Raw genomic sequence first — 20,854 nt, 5'->3', positions numbered from 1 at the left:
CCAGGCACACTTATTTTCTCACATACATATGAATGAACAACTGGGTAACTACGACAGAAGTGTTCATCTGACTGAACAAATTTCCTGTTTTCTGTTGCACACAAATTGAAAAAGGTTATCATATTGCAAGTGTGCAGTTTTTGCATGTGAACAAGGTGTGGGCAAATTTCTGCAAGTGTATTAATGCTGCATCCTCTGAAAATCTGTCCCATAATAAATATGTTCGGCGGAAAAGAGGGATGAGGAGAATTTCACTCTATTAGGGTTCCACTGTATTAAAAATAAAGTCAAGGCCATTATCTCACTTTTAAACTACCCTCACCCCCAAGCAAGTTAAATCTAAACATCATTTATCTTTTATCAACTTTTAAAAAAAGCCTGCTACTCACACTGGAGAAGTTTTATATCTATTAGGAGTTCCAGAGTCAGGAGAATCACCACCAACACTACACAGGCTACCAGGAAACTGTTGAGACTTGCACTGAGCAAAAATACCTGCCACACAGCTGCTCTTCTCCCACAGCACGGCTTTAGCCAGTTAGATCTAAGGAAATAAAACGGGGGGTGGGAGGGAGGCAGAGAGAAAGGAAGATGGAGAGGGTAAAGAGATGAAAGAAGTTCTGCTAGAATAGATGTGACCATCAGTAAAGTTCAAAAGACTTTACAAATCCTATTTGCTTTTATTAACTTCTCTGTTAAATTCAGCCTCTTATCTAATTTTCTGAAATTGTACAGAGTTGGATGCTAGTTATGTATGTGGAATGAAAATACTGGAATTTAATGGGCATCTTTAATTACTCCTGTACTGTGGAGGAAGTTCTCTCTGGTTAAGAAAACTCACTAAGATCCTCTATTCTAGTCCCATTTTTATACCAGGCTCATCACCATTGAATTTGAGTGCCTTTTTAACAATGAATTAAGCAATATGACTAACATCTGCCATGTGTGGTTCTTTCTTCAATGCACTGGAAGAAAAACATTTTTATGTTTGTTTTGATATGTGTGCTACGTGCTTCTATTTATGAAAGCAAGAGCAAAGACATACTCTTTCCAATTAGATTGGAAAGTGATAAAGTTGTGGTAATTCCTCTGGAAGAGAGCATTATAATCTTCAACCACTACAACCCTTAATCTTTGTGATGACTTAGGAGGGAAAGTTGCCAAAGCAGGCACACAGTCATGCTTCAAGGTACTCTGCGCACCAGAGCCAGTGCCTATGATGTCATTAAAGGTTGCAGTGAGTGTTTGGAAAGGGAAAGGGAAAGGGAAAGGGTGACAAACTGATAAAGTGGGTTGTAAGCTGGCTGCTTGGGTCCTGGACCTGAGCTCAGACCTGGTGTAAACCACCTGCTTGAGTCCCAGGTCCCTGACCTGTGCTCAGGCCTGGAACTAAATGTCCAGCAGCTCCCTTTAAATCCTGGGGCCCTGAGTACAGGGTGGGCAGCAACACAAGCACAGTCCTACAGTTAGTAAGGCCCAGGCCCTGGTTCCGGGTGGGGCAGCAACACACACACACAGTTCCACAGGCAAGTGAGGGAAGGGAGAGACTGCCACTTGGTATGTAGGGTGGCAGGGTGGGCGCAGGCCCTCCCTACTCCACCATGTCCCAGCCCAGGCCTCAGTAAGGCCCCTGTGGTGATTCAGCCCCCTGGGGTCAGTGGGGATCCGGCCTGCAACAAACTGACATGCTCTAAAGCATATAAGATCAGCCTGACAGTCACCAGCTTCCCCTGGGTCACTTCCTAACTCCTTCCCCGCCCCCGGCATCTACCTGGCCCCACGTGTCATAGCAGTCTGGGCCAGTCCTCAGCCTCTGCAAGATCCTCAGGGCTCTCCTAGCTTGGGAGTTTCCTCTGGCTACAGGGGCCTTACTGAGCTCCTAGGCTGGGCTTTTATCCTACCAGCCCCGCCCCTGGGCTCCTGGGGAGTTAAAGGGACAGGATTGGGCTCCGCCCATCCAGGCTTAGAAAGGGGTTCTTCCCCCTCAGGGCCAGTGAGCAGCCACCCCTGCTCACTACATGGATGAAGTGGTTCTCACACACTGTGTGAACTAAGATGCCAATACACAGATATTGGTGGTACACGGGGGAATGCATACTATCTCTGAATTAATAACATTGAATTAATAATACTTTAATGGGGGCATAATTCAAATGAAATTCAATCTCCTGGAAAAAAACCTACCGACATGTTTATATCACGATGGCTCTCCTGTTGTATCCATACCCCACATCTTTAAAAATGATACACAGGGGGATGTCTCATTGCTACGTGAGCATCACCCAGGGACTCATAACTCTCAGGAATATCTTCAGAACACAGTGTTCCAGTGAAATGCTCCTTACAGAATCATGGAACCATAGAACTGGAAGAGACCTCAAGAGATCATCAAGTTCAGTCTCCTGTTCTCATGGCAGGACCCAGCACTGTCAAAATCATCCCTGACAGGTGTCTGTCTAACCTACTCTTAAATATCTCCAGTGATGGAGATTCCACATCTGCAAACTTAATAATCATACTCTCTATGCCATCATCTAAATCATTGGTGAAGATATTTAACAGAGCCGGTCCCAAAACAGACCCTGCGGAACCCCACTTGTTATGCCCTTCCAGCATGATAGTGAACCGTTAATAACTACTCTCTGGCTATGTCTAGACTGGCATGATTTTCCGCAAATGCTTTTAACGGAAAAGTTTTTTGTTAAAAGCATTTGTGGAAAAGAGTGTCTAGATTGGCACGGACGCTTTTCCGCAAAAGCACTTTTTGCAGAAAAGCGTCCGTGCCAATCTAGATGCGCTTTTGCGCAATAAAGCTCCAATTGCCATTTTCGCTATCGGGGCTTTTTTGCGCAAAACAAATCTGAGCTGTCTACACTGGCCCTTTTGCCCGAATGGGAGCAGCATAGTATTTCCACAAGAATCACTGATTTCAGAAAGTAGGAAGTCAGTGTTCTTGCAGAAATTCAAGTGGCCAGTGTAGACAGCTGGCAAGTTTTTCCGCAAAAGTAGCTGCTTTTGCAGAAAAACTTGCCAGTCTAGACACAGCCCCTGAGAACAGTTATCCAGCTAATTATGCACCCACCTTTCAGTAGCCCCATCTAGATTCGTTTCCCTATTTTATTGATAAGAATATCATGCAAGACCGTGTCAAATGCCTTACTAAAGTCTAGGTATATCACGTCCACCGCTTCTCCCTTATCCACAAGGCTTGATATCCTATCAAATATCCTTCTCCCAGTGGCTTGATGACCTTACACTAAAAGACCTCTTGTGCAGACACTTTAAACTTAAAAGATCTAGCAAGGATTACAATATATGGACCCACATACCCATAGTACAAATTCCTCAAGACTCTGGAGTAAGACTTTGAAATCACCAGATACTGCTTCTCTGTCTCAAACATGCAGACTAAAAATATGTGAAATAAAGCACTACTGTACTAACTGTGCAAGACAAGATGTAGTAGATTTTTAAATTATTACTAAAACAAATACACTTGAACCACCAAAAAGGCAAAAAAAAAGAGAAAAATTAAAGGCATTAAGGGTGTGTCTAGACTACGCTGTTTTTTCGAAAAAAAGTTGGCTTTTTTAAAAAAAAACTTCAGCCACATCTACACAGCTATACTACCGCCACATTCTTTTGACAGTACATCAAAAGAATGTGGCAGTTTTGTCGACAGTGGTAAACCTTATTTTACGAGGAATAACGCCTTTTTCGACAGTGCTCTGTCGAAAAAAGGCGTGTGTGCATGCAGACTTCCCCCCCCCCAAAAAAAAACAGACCTCCAGGGAAAGCCCCTGGTGGGCAGTCCATCTGCAGGGAAAACCTCTATTGTTCCTGTCTGTAGTCATGTTTTAAAGGCACAGACACCCTTGGCAGCCATTCTGACAGGAAGCCAGCCACAGAGCAAGCCTGTCAGAACACGGCTCTCCCTGCCTCCCTGCCACGTGATCATGGCACAAGCACAACACCCCCCGAGGCTCCCAAGGACTTGCCAGGGAGCCATCCCAGCTGCCCTCCAAGGGCAAGAAGAGAGCTCCAGCCTGGTCAGTGCCAGAGGTCCTGACCCTGCTCGAACTGTGGGGAGAGGAGGAAGCGCTCCAGGCTCTGCACACCCGGCGCAGAAATGCTGAGCTCTATGGCCGCATGGCTGAGGAGCTGGCTAAAAAAGGGCACTGCCCCAGGACTTTAGATCAAGTAAGGGCTAAGGTGAAGGAGCTCAGGCAGGGCTACGCCAAGGCCCGCAAGTGCAGCTCTACCTCAGGGGCAGCACCTCACCCCTGTGCCTATTATCAGGAGCTGGATCACATCCTGGGTGGCGGGGAACTCCAGTCTGCCTGGTTCTCATGCAGACGGGGTTGCAGACACTTGTGCAGCATTGCCAGGAGGGCACAGAGGAGACCGAGGAGCAGCTGCCAGAAGAGGAGGAGGACCCCAATCAAACCAGACCCTCGAGCCAGACCCCAATACTCAGGAGCCTCGCAGGCATCCTCCAATGCTGGCGAAGGAACATCAGGTGAGTGCAGCCAGGGTCACACACACAGAAGGGGGGGAGGTGGGAGCACAGAGGATGCAGAGCAATCTGCCCATGTCATACTCTTCCTGGACAGCTTGCATTCCTCTGTGCATGTGCAAACAGGTGGGCAGGCCGTGTGTATGTGGGTGGGGGCCCAGGGAGACCCAAGCTGCTCCGGGCCCCTGTCCTATGTCTTGTGACCCATGTGGCTGCACACTTCCCTGGCCTATATGGCCATGGTAGAGGGGGAACTATTGTCGTAGCCACCTTGGGGCCCCTGTGAGGCTGGGGCAGCTGGCAGGGCCAGATGTGGGCTTCCAGTGACAACATTCCCATCCCTTATTGTAAGGACTTATTCACTGAGCACAGGCAGGGACAGTATGTGAATTCCTAACACTGATCACTTCTCCCTCTTCTCCACAGCCGGACCTGCCACTGCAGACCGCTGTGCAACACCCATGCCACCTCCCACCCGGTCCCATGGAACCCGCAGGCATTGGCAGGTGTATAATGAGCTCCTGAGGAGGCATGTGGAGGCCCTAGAGAGGATCAACGAGACCATGGCCGAAAGGGCAAGGGAGGAGGCTCGCTGGCACAATAGGTTGCTGGATGATTTCCTCTCCCAGTGGACTGGAATGTGTGCAAGCGTGCGAGAGGCCCTGGCTGTGTCAGGTCCTGTCCCCATTGCCACTCCTCTCGCCCTACCTGCTCCAGCACCCTCTCCCCCACTTCCTCTCCCTCAGCCCCTGCCACCCCCCTCTCCTGCAGCTAGGGCAGAGCCAGCAAAGGCCCCCCACCCCACCGTCCCAGGTCCCACTCACCCCCGAGGACGGTTAGGTGCACGGACCCGAGATGACAGAGTTTTGCGGCCCAGGCAAGACCCTCATCATCCCTAAACTGCCTGCCTGCCCTCCCTCCCTCCCCAGTTTTAAAAACAGTTTGATAGTTTCAAAAGAAAGTTTATTTTTGAATACATTTTGCACAGTTTTATTTTTTTACAAACAGTTATTTATTTGCATGTATGTTGTTAATAAACATTATGTTTTTGATATTTAACCTGGTCTGTTTTGTGTTCACTGTCCGGAGACTGGTGCAGGGATGGGTTTTGGAGGACAGGTTTTGGGCTGGTGGGCCCACGCCCATAGGCCCCATAGGGGAGACCCTGGGGAAAGTCATTGGGCTACTGCTGAGAAGCACTCATGCAGAGTCTCCCAAATGCAGACGCCCACCTGATGGGCTTGGCGAACAGCAGCTGTCCAAGGCTGCGCAAATTGCCTCCCCTTAACTTCAGCCCTTGCCTCCCACCCTGGGAGGAAGGCCTTCCCTTTGCTCTCCACCAGGTTGTGGAGGACGCAACATGCAGCCACCACATCTGGGATATTGCGTTCTCCCATGTCGAAGCAAGTAAGCAGGCACCTAAACCTTCCCTTCAGCCGGTCAAAGGCGCATTCCACCTGCCAACGCGCCCATGTAGGTGTGCGTTAAAGAGTTCCCTGCTCGGGTTCAGATGCCCAGTGTATGGCTTCATGAGCAACGGCATGAGGGGGTACGCCGCATCGGCCACAATGCAGATTGGCATCTCCACATCCCCAACAGCAAAGTTTCGCTGGGGGAAAAAGGTTCCAGCCTGCAGCCTTTGGTAAAGGTATGAATTTCAGATGATCCGAGCATCATGTGCCCAGCTTGACCACCCCACACAAATGTCACGGTGGTCAACCAGGGCCTGCAGCACCATGGAGAAGTACCCTTTTCTGTTGATATACCGGGCTGCTCGATGGGGCGGTGCATGGATGGGAATGTGTGTTCCATCGAGCACTCCTCCACAGTTTGGGAATCCCAGCCCAGCAAAACCAGCCATGATGGTGTCTATGTCTCCGAGGCGGACAATCCTGTTCAGCAGCTCCAAGTTGATGGCCCTCACCACCTGCAGAAATAGACACATACAAACACACAGAATAGGAAGAAAGAGGGGTTACCCGACTCCTTGGGAGGTTCCCCTCCTTCCTCCCCTGCAAGACTCAACAAGACCCCAGGACTCCCCCCCCCCCCCCCCCCAGGAGCCGGTCCCAGCAGTAGGGTGGAGTGAGGCCAGAAGCCCTCCACCATCTCCCCTCCATTGCCCCCCCCACCCTTTCCTGTTACAGTCCCGCTACACCTCATGGACTGCCTTCCCCCCCAAAGGGACTTACCTCCATCAACACAGTGCCAACAGTAGATCTCCCCATGCCAAACTGGTGTCTCACCAACCGGTGGCTGTCAGGGGTGGCCAGCTTCCACAGGGCAATAGCCACCTTCTTCTCCAGTGGGATGGCAGGTTGCAGGTGGGTGTCCTGTTGTTGCAGGGCGGGGCCGAGCCAGGTACAGAACTCCTAGAAGGTGGACATCCGCATCCTGAAGTTTCGGAGTCAAGCCTGGTCGTCCCACTGCTCCATTACGAGCCGGTCCCACCAGTCTGAACTTGTCTCCACCCTCCAAAATCGCCTCTCATGGAAGAAGTTCGGTGGCAAGAACATGTTGCTGCATCCCGAATGAGGGGCTCAAGGCTGGGTTCAGAATCCAGACCTGGCATGAACACCATGAAGGCCTCATGGAGGTGCAGCAGCACTTGAAGCACTATGGTGTGGGGCCATCGCCTGCCCAGGGGCAGCTCTGGCTTCATGGCAAAAACACAATTCAAACCACAAACCAGAAGCAGGAAAAAAAAATGCTGTGGTGTCCCAGAAAGCAGGGCACTCAAAGCAAGCACTGCAGAAGCTTTGCTGTCCCTCTAGGAGGTAGGCAAGCCAGCTGCAGGAGCAGAGCAACAGCTGTTCAGGAGGATCCCTTAAAGGACGCCTCTCTGCAAAAAGTATGCAGCAGGACCTGGAAGTAAAGGCTGCTCCCATGCCCTGGCAGAAGAGCTTCCAGTTAGCCTTTTTCGACAGAGCATCCAGGTTGTCTGGATGCGCTTTTTCGAAAAAGAGTATCGCTATTTCGATCCACTTAGTGCAATCTAGACACTCTTTTTCAAAAGAGGCTTTTTTGAAAAATACTTTTGAAAAAGCCTTTTTCAAAAAAGTCTCGTAATCTAGATGTACCCTAAGGGGGATATGATAGAGGTAAAGAAAAACATGAGTGCTGTGGAGAAAGTGAATTAAGAAGAGTTATTTACTCCTCCCCATAACACAAGAACTAGGGGCCACCAAATGAAATTAATATGTAACAGATTTAAAACAATTAAAAGCAAATACTTCTTCTCACAATGCACAGTCAACTTGTGGAACTCCTTGCCAGAGGATGTTGTGAAAGCTAAGACTATAATAGGGTTAAAAAAAGAGTTAGATGGATGTTTAGAGAATAGATTCATCAGTGGCTACTAGCAAGGATGATGTCCCTAGTCTGTTTGCCAGAAGCTGGGGATGGATGATAAGGGATGGATCACTTGATTCATTCCTTCCAGGGCACCTGACATTAAGCACTGTCAGAAAATAGGATATTGGGCTAGATAGATCTTTGATCTGACCCAGTATGGCCATTCTTGTGTTCTTATGCATATAAGGGGTTGGGAAAAAAGTGCTGCTCACATTCTGCCCAATTTTTACGTGAGATAAGTAAAGGCTCCTAAAGGAGTTGCATGTAGTCTTCCTCTGCTGAAGGCTCAAACATAAGGTATCTGGGTAGAAATAGGGTTTAAAGGTATAATAAGAGGGAAAAAATCCTACCGGGTATCTGGGGCACACAGAAAAATTACAATTTGGTCACCAGGGGAAAAAATTCTCTCATAGAAGGAGCCTTATCTTCTATATTCCCTCCTACTGTTCACAACTGCTCCCAGACTTGATGAAGAGCTTGAAAGCTTCTCTCTCTCACCAACAGAAGTTGGTCTAATAAATGATATTTGTGACAGTTCACTCTCCCATGCTTCATGAAATGAACTTATGGACATAAATGTATATAACTCAAAGGTGCTTTGAATTGCTTTATGTAATCTATCAATCTTCATGCCTTAATCCACTGGATCTATTTATCTTATTTTGGTGTATGTATCATTCTTGTATGTAAAATTAAGATGTATGGAGTAGGGAATACGTCATGGGTTTAAATGTGTAAATGAAAGTCATCAAGGGATGCCTCAGTGTCCGGGCAATCATATGCAAATAACCTTTTGTCCTTAAGTCTTAGCAGTGGTTGGTAGGTATGGGCCAGGTGACTCCCCATACAATAAGGGAATTCTTTAAAAAGAATAGGAAGTTAGGAGTCTTGTCTTTGGCTGGGCTGGAGGGTGAACCAGAGACCCCAGAGGAGGGGAGATGACCCTGGTTTGGAAGGCAGCTGGAACAGAAACAGTTTAGGGTGAGTTTAAAATTATTTTGTGCTGAGGATTTTAGTGTCAGAATTAGCTAAGCATTTTTTATACTTTTAATTTGTAATCTACTTTGTTCTGCCTGTTTTCACTTATTACCACTTAAATCCTACTGTTTGTATTTAATAAAATCACTTTTATTTTCTATCAAACCCAGTGTAAATTATTGTTATTGATCTCTACTTGGTGTCTTGGCTGGGGTAAACCAGGGAGCTACCCAGTAGGACAAGGTGGTGAGGAGCTCCACAGAGTGGGAAGGCGAGTGGCGGTGGTTATGTCAGTCCCCACCCCAAGGGGTCTTCTGTGACCTCACCCCATCACGGAGATGCAGCAAGCAAGGTAAATGTGCACGGCTGGTTGCTCTGGATGCTGGTAGTGATTTCAAGTGTGTTCTAAATGTGGTTTTTAGAGGAGAGACAAAGTGGTTACTAGTTTGTTATTTTCTGTTTGCTTATTTTGGGAAAGGGAAATAGAGCCAGGAAAATAAGTGCGAGTGAGGTTCAGAAGAAACTGGAGCTGCACAGAATCCAAGCAGCAGAGGAGGCAGAACATGGAGCTAAAGAGGGTTGAGATAGAAGCCCAGCTGCCCAGGATCAAGCTGCTCATCAAAGAGCATTGGCATTAAAAGAACTTGAACTACAAGTCCAAAGACAGGAGAGAGAAAAGGAGAACTAATCTGGCTATACAGGCAACCCCTGACTTATGACACTCCCCTCCCCTGTGCATTTATGGCTGCCCTGCTCCAGGAGCCTTGGGGCCGCTTACCACCCAGCACAGCCCCCAGCCGGCTCTGGGTGCCGTTTGCGTCACTGGCTACAGGAGATTACAACTCCCAGGAGGCAAAGCAAGTCAGGAACGGAACCCCCATTCATAACATTGCCCCTATAGGCAATAAGGGTTTGACTTATGACGGCCCAACTTATGATGATTCTCCAGAAACCACTTAGGTTGTAAGTGCGGCAGTCGCCTGTACTTGTCTTCAAAAATAAACACCCCAATGATGCAAGACCCTCCCCCCTAAAAAACAAAGGGTGGGACTGACTGTGCCCTCCTTATGAGTCCCGAGATATCACCGAGTATTTCATCACCTTCCAGAGACTGTGCACCATCCATTCAATGCCTGTGGAACAGAAAATGCCCACGCTGGTTGCAAAATTGAAATGAAGAGCTTTGGACATATTCAATGAGATATCTACTGCTGATACTTCAGTCTATGGTAAATTCAAAGATTTGGTTTTAAGACAGTTTCAGATTCCACCTGAAACTTACAGGGTGAAATTTAGACTCCTTACAAGAGGGGCCGGGCTAAGTAATGTTACTTGTGTTAACCAAATGAGGGATCTACTAGAAAAGTGGGTGAGGGGGAGACAGAACCCCAGCTTGAAGGGCATGTGTGATCTGATTGTTCAGAAACAGTTCCTGGACATGACTGAAGAGAATGTGGAGCAGAGTCTGTGGGACAAATCTGGTGAGAATACAGATGTTCCTACTTGCTTTGCTGATCAATTCGAGCCATCTCAAACATCTGGAAGGGGGAAACCTCACAGAAAAGGGAAGGAGGCAGAGTAGCCGACTTAACCCTGGGAAGAGAGAGGCTGGAAACACTTTCCAAGTGCACTGTCCTGTTACCTATCCCAGGTCTTCTATGCAGACAAAGGAGCCTAAGAGATGTTATCACTGTAACTCCACTGATCACTTAAACAACAAATGCCCATTGTTGGGGGAAAATAGGCAGCAGGTAACTTCTGAGGGTGCTGCTTCCCAAGCTCTGGCTACTTTTCACACAGGATTTGTAAAGTTGGCTAATTTTAAGCAAGGCTGTGAGCACATGAAGTCTGTCAGGCTGAATGGGCAGGAAATTCCTGCCTGGAGATTCCTGCCTGGAGAGACAGTGGCACAGAAATGTCAGTAATCTGCGGGGACTTGGGACACTTGTGCAGAAATGTTTGCAGTCCACAGGGATTTGCTTAAGGAGCAAGATTTCCTCCTTGGGAATTCAGCTGAATTAGAATTGGCTGGGTGCCATTAGATCATTGCATCTTTGGCCAGGGTACCAGTACAGACAGGGTGTAAATGGGATAAGTTAACTGTTGCTGCTGTACCTGAGAAATTTGTGCCATTCATTTTTGGAAATGACTTTTTTAATGTGGCTGAGTCCATCCCTGGGGTTGTCAGCAATGAGAAGGAGCCTTGTGCTGAAATCCTAGAGGGGAGGGAAACGCCATAGAGGCTGTGGGGGGAGGAGGGTGTAAGTGAGAGCGGGAAGGGGAGAGAGATGAGAGAGTCTCTTATTCCCGTCCAGCTTAGCTGGACAATTTGCAGGTAGGGAGAAGGTGAGTGGCAGAAGCACTCCAGGAAGGGATCACCCACCATGTCTCTCTAAGGGTATGTCTACACTACAGCACTAATTCGAACTAACAATTCAAATTAGTTAATTCGAACTAAGCTAATTTGAACTAGTGCATCTAGACCTAAAAACTAATTCGAATTAGTGTTTTGCTAATTTGAACTAGCATGTCCACATTGAGTGGACCCTGAACCGAAGTTAAGGCTGGCCGGAAGCAGTGCCAGCAGGGCATCAGATTAGGACTTAGAGCGTGGAGCTGCTGCCTCAGGCTAGCAGAGAGCTGTGCTTAAAGGGACCTGACCCCCACCCGGACAGACAGTTCTCAGGGTTCCCCGCTTGCTTGTCTACCTCGATGAGGGACAGCAAAGCAGTCCTGACTTGGAGTGCCCTGAGTGCCCACACTCGACACATCACAGCACTCGGCCATCAGCCCGGCTGCACTTGCCACAGGCTGCCATCCGGGGAGGTCAATCGGGAGGCTGTCAGGATCCAGGAGACCCTGCAGGAGAGCTTCCACTCCGAGGAGCCCACAGAGCCACCCCATTCCTCCCTGACCTCCTTCCACTTACCCCTCCCTAGCCCCCCTTCCTGATGTAAAAAATAAAGGACATGTATGTTCAAAAATAGAAACTCTCTTTAACAAAACTGGGGGGCGGGATTAACCTCTGGGGAGACTGGGAAAAGGAGGTCGGAGAGGGGAAGAGAGAGGGTGGAAGGAGGGAGCTGGAAGGGGGAAGCCAGGGGAAGAAGAAGGAGGGGAAGTATCAAATATGGTATGCCATATCTTCAGTACTGTGTACAGATGTGGTCTCCTCACCTCAAAAGAGATATTTTGACCTTGGAAAGGGTTCAGAAAAGGGCAACTAAAATGATTAGGGGTTTGGAACAGGTCCCATATGAAGAAAGGCTAAAAAGACTGGGACTTTTCAGCTTAGAAAAGAGGAGACTGAGGGGGGATATGATAGAGGTCTATAACATCATGAGTGGTGTGGAGAGGGTGAATAAAGAAAAATTCTTAATTGGTTCCCATAATAGAAGGACTAGAGGACACCAAATGAAATGAATGGGTAGCAGGCTTCAAACTAATAAAAGACAGTTCTTCTTCACAAAGCAAATAGTCAACCTGTGGAACTCCTTGCCACAGGACGCTGTGAAGGCTAGAACTATAACAGAGTTTAAAGAGAATTTAGATAAAGTCATGGAGGTTGGGTCCATGGAGTGCTATTAGCCAGGGGGTAGGAATGGTGTCCCTGGCCTCTGTTTGTGGAAGGCTGGAGATGGATGGCACGAGACAAATGGCTTGGTCATTGTCTTCGCTCCATCCCCTCAAGGGTAGCTAGTGTTGGCCGCTGTGGGCAGACAGGCTATTGGGCTAGATGGACCTTTGGTCTGACCCAGCCGTTCTTATGTTCTAAGGTCAGGGCTTAGGGTTGGGGGTCTCACTGGACCACCTTGATTTTCATGCAAACCTGCTCCTGGGTTCGCATGTGCACTTTGGTGGCCAAGCTGGTATCTATCCTGCCCTAGACGGCCACTTTCCTGTGTCTAGTGCGGAGGTCATGGACGTTGGAGGCCTCCCCCCAAACCTCAATGAGATCCACGATCTCCGCACTAGACCAGGCGGGCGCCCGCCTCTTGCGGCCCCGGGCAGGCTCCTGGGAGCCACCAGCCTGGTCTCGGGAAGGGGCGGAGGGCTGGGTGTCAGCGGGTGTCTGGCTCATGCCGTGCCAGGTGCAGGGTCTGCTGGCTAGGTGCTGGCAGGCTTGCACCTGGCACAAGCACCGTAGCCAAACTATGCCCCTTTAAGGGCTCCGGGAGGGGGGCAGAAGAGTTTCCCTGGTTTGGCCCAGAGTGGCCACCAGGGCACGTTGGGAAGGGCTAGCCTCCCACTAGTTCGAAATAAGTGGCTACACAGCCCTTAATTCGAACTAGGCGTTAGTCCTCGTAGAATGAGGTTTACCTAGTTTGAATTAAGCGCTCCGCTAGTTCGAATTAAGTTCGAACTAGCGGTTTGTATATGTTCGAACTAGGCTGTTATTTCAAATTAACTTTGTAGCAGACATACCCTAAGTTCCTTGGCTACAACACTGCAAATGTTTGTGCTCAGTCAGTCTATAGAATTTGGCTTTGAAAGCACTCCCAATGCTACATTATATAAGGAACATGACTGAAAAGTAAAATAATATTTCTTTTATTAAGGAGAAAAATAGTTGTCTCCCTTCTCTTTGCTGTTTTCAGAATTCTTGCTCTGTGTGGGAAAACTAGAAATAAAATAAAAATACTCTGAAGTTCTATCCAAGGTGCTTCACATACATAATCTAAATCTCAGTCTCGAGATCCTTGGGAAGTCATCACAGTCACTTTGTTCCCTTTTAAACAGGCAAGAAAATTGAAGCACACAGAGTTGCAGCAGAGAGAACAGAACCTCTAACTCCTGCTTCCTGGTCATTATTTTAACTCCAGTACTCTTGTTCAATGCTTAAGTGCTAATCCTCCAAACTGTCTGGGGACAGACCTTTATGTGGACTGAGACCCTTAGCCAGTTGATTTATTGGTACACTTTTTTTTAGATTAATTTCAAAACAGGATACCATCTGCATGTTTTGTTAGTCTTTAGGATGCTGCTAGACTATTCATTGTTTAAGTTTTTCCAGTTACAAACTAACTGCTACCCCTCTGAAGCTTTTTTCCCACTATGGCTGTTATTTTAGTATAAATCATTTTTCTGATCACCCTCCTGGTTATATATAGGTTATATTTTTATTTACAACAAAGAGTAGCCTAATTTATTTTCTTAATACATCCCACTTGTTCTAACACATTCTTTCTCTTCTGTTTCATCAGTACTTAGCTCTTCCTTTTCCTGTAACTTAACTCTTCCTTTTCACTTTTTCCTATGGGCAAAGTTCCACTGAATTCTATTGTTCACTGTGATCAATAGAGGGTCTAACTGCATACTTAGACTTCTAAGAATGCAGAAAATACATAAACTTAGACAGATTGCATTACTCAGCATATACTACACACTGACACTATAATGATTATTATTTAATTATTTAAAAGTTAGTAACTACAGGTTGAACCTCTCTAATCTGGCTCCCTCAGGAACTGACCGGTGCTGAACCAGAGAATTTGCCAAAGCTTGGGAAAAGGAAGTTACTCACTTCGTGCAGTAACGATCGTTCTTCGAGGTGTGTCCCCGTGGGTGCTCCACTTCTGGTGTCGGGCTGGTCCCGGCGCCGCAAATCGGAGCTTTAACAGAGCTGTGTGTGTGTGTGTGTGTGTGTGTGTGTGTGTGTGTGTGGTCGGGCAGTGCGCGTGCACTCCCGTTTCGCGCCTTTCATCTACCACGCGCTGCCCGGCTCCCGCCAGTTCGTCTCACCGCCTATCTGAAAGACAGAAAAAAACAAGATTCCGAAGCAGGGAGGAGGGCGGGTCGTGGAGCACCCACGGGGACACACCTCGAAGAACGATCGTTACTGCACGAAGTGAGTAACTTCCTTTTCTTCTTCGGGTAGTCCCCGTGGGTGCTCCACTTCTGGTGACTCCGAAGCAGTAATCTCGGCTAAACGTGTGTTTCGGAATCGGTATTCCGAGCAGTAGGCAACACTGCCAAGGCTACTGCTGAGTCAGTGGTGAAGTGCTGAACAATTGCATAATGTCTTGAAAAGGTAGAATTTGAAGACCAAGTCGCAGCACGGCAGATGTCACGAAGAGGGACACCTTTCACGAAAGCTGTAGACGCAGCGACTGCTCGTGTTGAGTGAGCTCTAGGTTGCGAGGTGAGAGACTTCTTACGGATAGTATAGCACGTCGTGATACAAGAGACAACCAGCTTGGAAATGCGCTGGGCGGATAAGGACTTGCCCTTAGAAGAGCCCGATGTTGAAATAAAGAGGCGGTCCGTCTTACGTAAAGTACGGGTTCTGTCTATATAGAAAGCCAGGGCTCTGCGGACATCGAGCGTATGCAGGAGAGCATCTCGCTGAGATGCGTGCAGTTTTGGGTAGAAACATGGCAAAACAATTGGTTCGTTTATGTGAAATTCCGTACAGACTTTAGGTAGAAAGGCTGGATGAGACCTCAGTATCACTGATTCCGGGTTGAAGACTGTATAGGGAGGTGTTGACATTAGTGCGGATAACTCGCTCACCCTGCGTGCTGATGTTATAGCCAGAAGAAAAAGTACCTTCATTGTAAGCATCGGTAGCGGTACCGTGGCCAGCGGTTCAAATGGTGGCCCAGTGAGGACATCGAGAACCAGGTCAAGACTCCATACAGGTGGCGGAGGTCTCCGTGGTGGGTTGAGGTTAGCCAATCCTCTGAGAAATCTAGCCATCATGGGGTGAGAAAAAACCGACTTGCCTTCAACGGGGTAGTGAAAAGCAGCTATTGCCGCTATGTGGACCTTAAGTGATGAAATGGCTAGTCCGGTTGCCTGCAGCTGAAGGACATAGTCCAATAAGACATGCATCGGCGAAAGCAAGGGATCCAGGAGTTTAGGAGCACACCATCGTACAAATCTGGACCACTTTGACAGGTAGGTTTTCCTGGTCGAATCTCTCCTGCTGTGCAGGAGAACACGCTTCACTTGGTCCGAACAAAGATTCTCGGACTCGCTGAACCATGTACCATCCATGCAGTGAGGTGCAGAGTGTCCAGCTTCGGGTGACGCAGTGAGCCTCTCTGTTGTGTCAGCAAATCTGGTAGGCAAGGCAGTCGGCGCGGTGCTCGTACAGAGAGCTGCCGAAGGGTTGAGTACCATGGCTGCCTGGGCCATGCTGGGGCTATAAGTATCACTCGTGCCCTGTCCATCACAACCTTCTCGAGTACTCTGGGAATGAGTACAACAGGGGGGAATGCATACAAGAGTGATGTGCCCCAGTGAAGGAGGAATGCGTCTCCCAGCGAGTGAGGTCCCACTCCCGCTCTGGAACAGTAAGTTCTGCATTTTGCGTTGGCACGTGTTGCAAAGAGATCTATCGTCGGAAACCCCCACTGATGGAAGAGAGTTAAGAGGACATCTGTGCGGATCACCCACTCGTGGTCCTGGGGGAAATACCTGCTCAGTGCATCGGCTGTGGTATTGTTCACACCCGGTAAGTATGACGCAACTATAGAGATGTTGTTTCGAATGCACCATTTCCAGAGACGGATCGCCTCCGCACAAAGTGAGCGGGATCGGGCACCCCCCTGTCTGTTTACGTAGTACATTGCGACTACATTGTCCGTGAGAATTCTGGTGACAGTACCTTTTATGTATACCTTGAAGTGTTTGCAGGCATGAAACACGGCTCGAAGCTCGAGAAGATTGATATGGAGCATCATCTCCGTAGTGGACCAACGACCCTGAACTGTGTTTGTGCCCATGTGGGCACCCCAGCCGATGAGAGAAGCGTCTGTGGTTATCTCTCATGACGGTTGTGGTGCATGGAAGGGAACTCCTGACAACATGTTGTTGTGATTCGTCCACCATACTAGGGAGTCCTTGACATGTACTGGAAGTACTACAGTCTTGCAAATGCTGTGGTCGGTAGGCTTGTAAACCGTGCTTAGCCAATGCTGCAGACACCTGAGGTGCAGTCTTGAATGGCGCACTATGATTGTCGTGGAAGCCATATGTCCCAGAAGCTGGAGACATACGCGTACCGGGAGCATTGGAGCGTGCAAAACTGTTTTTATCAGATCTTGCATTACTTGAAAACGCTCGAGTGGAAGGTGGACTCTTTCCGACTGGGAGTCGAGACGCGCTCCTATGAAGGTTAAAATCTGCGTAGGTAGTGGGCGCGATTTTTGAGTGTTCACGATAAGGCCGAGGGAGTCGAACAACTCCTGAGTTGCGACTACCATGTGGTGAGCCTCTAACTGGGTGCGCGCCTTGATGAGGCAATCGTCGAGGTAGGGGAAGATAACGACTACTATCCTTCGAAGATGGGCAGCCACTACCGCTAGTGTCTTGGAGAACACCCTTGGGGCCGAAATGAGGCCGAAAGGCAGAACCCTGTACTGAAAATGATCGTCGCCCACTACGAATCTGAGAAAACGCCTGTGGGCTATGTGAATCGTTACATGGAAATATGCGTCTTGCAAATCCAGGACTGCGAACCAATCTCCTCTGTTTAGTGCTGGCATGATCTTGGCCAGGGTGGTCATTTTGAAGCGCTGCTTTCAAATAAAACGGTTCAGACCCCTCAGATCCAGGATCGGTCTCCACCCTCCGGACTTTTTGGGAACCAGGAAATACCTGGAGTAGAACCCTTTGCCTCGGAATTCGTCGGGTACTCTCTCTATGGCTCCGATCTCGAGTAGGTGAAGAACCTCTTCTCGAAGAGCGGCCCCATGAGACGGGTCCCTGAGAAGGGATGGGGTGGGAGGAGTGGTCGGAGGGATTGATGCGAACGGGATTGTCAGGCCCGACGATATGACCTCTAGGACCCATCGGTCCGAGGTAATGGTGGCCCATTGATGAAGGAATGGCCTGAGGCGGTGGTGGAATAGAGTGGTGGTGGTGATCGCAGGCTTCCGAGTGGTGACCGTTGGAGACATGTTCGCGTCCTCTGCACGGGAGTCAAACCTGCTGCTTCTGGGAAGGTCGAGCAGCAGAGCGGTTCTGTTGCTGACGTTTGCGCTGAGGGCGCTGTCTGAATCTAGACTGGTCAGATCCACGCTGCTGTTGCTGCTGCTGCTGTTGCTTATAGGGGAAATAATCATATCTCCTCTGGAAAGGGTAGAATCGTCTGCGTTTAAAAGGTGACGTGTACATCCCCAGAGAACGAAGGGTCATACGAGAGTCCTTGCCAGAATGGAGGATCTCATCGGTAGTAGAGGCAAACAACTTCTGACAATCAAAGGGTAAATCTTCCACTTTGGAATTCAACTCCTTAGGGGCTCCCGCTGACAGTAGCCAGGAAGCTCTCCTCATCGCAATGCCTGTTGCCATTGCTCGCGCGGCTGTGTCAGCAATGTCCGCGGCTATCTGAAGGGCTGTTCTACATGCGGTGAAACCTTCCTGGACAACCGATCTAAGGAGAGACTTCTTACTGTCAGGGAGGTGGTGCATGAGTTCCGGTAACTTAGAGTAATTATCAAAGTTATGGTTCGATAACAGAGCAGCATAATTGGCAACCCGCAGTAACAAGGTTGAGGAGGAGTAAACTTTCCGACCAAAGTGGTCCAATTTCTTTGTCTCCCTATCCGGTAGGGAATTCTTGAATTGGGGCATTTTGTTCTTGTGACGAACCGCATCCACTATCAGGGAATTCGGCTGAGGGTGATTGAAAAGAAAATCCAGTCCTTTGGATGAAACAAAATACTTCTTATCAATTTTCTTATTAGTTGGCGGTATCGATGTTGGCGTCTGCCAGATATCCTGTGCCACTTCTAAGATGGCTTCATCTACCGGGAGTGCAATCTTTCTCTGTTGTTTAGGGTGCAGATTCTTAAACAGCTTATGCTGTTTAGCTTGAGACTCAGTGAGCTGCACTTCCTGAGATTGCGCTACACGTTTAAACAGGTCTTGGAATTCCTTAAGATCATCCGGTGGAGACTTCTCGCCCATAGACAGTGATTCATCCCTAGAGGGCTGTGGTGAACTGGCATTTGGGGACATATCCTGCTCACCTTCTGAGAGTTGTCCTTCCTCTAGGTCCGACATTTGAGAACAATGCGTGGGGGAACGAGAAGATACGGGACGTCGTAGCAGAGAACGTTTGGAGATCTCCGAGCGCCCAGAGCGTGGACTAACTGATCTACAGGAACATGGAGACCTGCGATGAGACCGAGAGTGACTGCGATGAGATGATTCAAGATAGTCCGGTCTATAACGATGAGAATAGTGCCGGCCAGACCTTGCAGGGGAGAAGCGTCCAGAAGATCTAGTGCTGTCATACCTGGCGTAATATGTACTTCTAGGTGAATGAGTTGGTGATCGTGAGCGTCTCACCGGAGAAGGAGATCTCGAATATCTCTGGTGTGAACAGCTACGCTCTCTATCATAGTAGTGACGAGATGAGAGACTGCGGTGGTAATAATGCCCATGGTCTCTTGCGTGGTGCGTAGATGCACAGCGGTGAGGGGATGACTCGTGGTGAGACCTTGGCGAGGCACACTGGGAGATTCCCTGGGCATTTGATTTTTGTGTTGATGCTGCTGGCTGAGTAGAGCCTGGAGAGTGAAGGGTTAAGGGCTGTGAAGCAGGCATCTGAGTATGAGCACGCTGATCCCCTGCCGGTGCTGAGGACAGCTCCCTGTGGGGGGCCGTGGTTAAAAGCCCTTCAGCAGCCGGCACCGCTGATACAACTGGTGCCGCTGCGTCTGTCTCTTTAAGAAGCCCCGGTGCCGGGTGAGGATCCCGAGCAGTGGGCTGACGAGACTCTGAAGTGCCGGCCGGCTTATTGACTGATGGAGCGCGGGTTACCCTCGAACGAGAAGTGCCCGGCTTGTCACCTGCGCTTACCCGCGACTGCGGAGCAGCTGGCAGGGAGTGAGCAGGAGAGGCTTTCCTCTTTTTTGATGAGGGCAAAGCCTCAGAAGGAGCCTTCCGCTTATCAGTCGTGGGGTCAGAGGCAGAGGATCCTGAGGCAGTGGAAGGCATGAGAGCCTTATCAAACAGGATCTCCTTTAAACGACGTTCCCGCTCCTTGCGGGCTCTAGTCGTCAGGCTGGCACAGTGGGAGCACTTTTGGGGGATGTGAGTCTCCCCAAGGCAGTGAATGCAAGCCGAGTGTCCATCTGACACCGGCATTGGTTCAGCACAGCCTTCACATTTCTTGAAGCCGGGGGAGCCCGGCATTTTGAGTTGTGGGGACTGAGTGTTACCGCCTGCTAAGAGCAGCCGCTTGTATGCGTCCCCGGTTACTCCGTGTTACTTTCTTTCTGTTTAAACTTTATTTCCTTCCTTTTTTCTCTTCTTCTTCTCTTTTTTTTTTTTTTTAAACCGCGTCTGCCAACGGGGCTAGACGCAGTATATATTTAAACAGTAAAAGTTATGGGGCTTCCCCACGGCAAACAGCCGAAGGGAAGAAGGGGGAAATTTTGAGGAGAGAGTAGGGAAGCTCCGTCTGCGACCCAAGGCGGATGAGAAGAACTGGCGGGAGCCGGGCAGCGCGCGGTAGATGAAAGGCGCGAAACGGGAGTGCACGCGCGCTGCCCGACCACACACACACACACACACACACACACACACACAGCTCTGTTAAAGCTCCGATTTGCGGCGCCGGGACCAGCCCGACACCAGAAGTGGAGCACCCACGGGGACTACCCGAAGAAGAAGTCAATGTTGTCTAACAGCATTACCAACACTTTCACTGCTTACAGGAAGCTTAGGAGACATTTAGGGGTAAATTAGAGCTAAATAACAGCACAGAAAACTAAGGGTATGTCTACACTAGCCCCCTAGTTCAAAGTAGGGAGGCTAATGTAGGCATTCGAAATTGCAAATCAAGTCCAGGATTTAAATATCCCGCGCTTGATTTGCATGTTCCCCGCCAGTCGCTATTTTTGAAATTTACAAGCCCGGACTAACTGCCCGTGTCTACACACGGCAGGGAAACAGGTGTTCAAAATAAAGCCCCTAAATCGAACTACCTGTTAAACCTCATTGCAGGAGAAACAACAGGTAGTTTGATTTAGGGCTTTATTTCGAACG

General features: G+C 48.9%; 1 protein-coding gene across 1 annotated transcript in view; it reads right to left on the bottom strand.

Moving 5' to 3' along the window:
- The window catches only part of TMEM266 (transmembrane protein 266), a 260,119-nt gene that overhangs the window by 162,658 nt on the left and 76,607 nt on the right, over nt 1-20,854 (bottom strand). Inside the window, exon 4 of the mRNA XM_006126238.4 lies at nt 390-544. Coding sequence (XP_006126300.2) covers nt 390-544 — 155 coding nt within the window. The remainder of the gene's footprint in view (nt 1-389; nt 545-20,854) is intronic.

Source organism: Pelodiscus sinensis, chromosome 14 (assembly GCF_049634645.1).
Source record: "Pelodiscus sinensis isolate JC-2024 chromosome 14, ASM4963464v1, whole genome shotgun sequence".
NCBI lineage: Eukaryota > Metazoa > Chordata > Testudines > Trionychidae > Pelodiscus > Pelodiscus sinensis.
The sequence above is the reverse complement of the archived record's forward strand: the minus strand, read 5'-3'. Positions and strand labels throughout refer to the sequence as shown.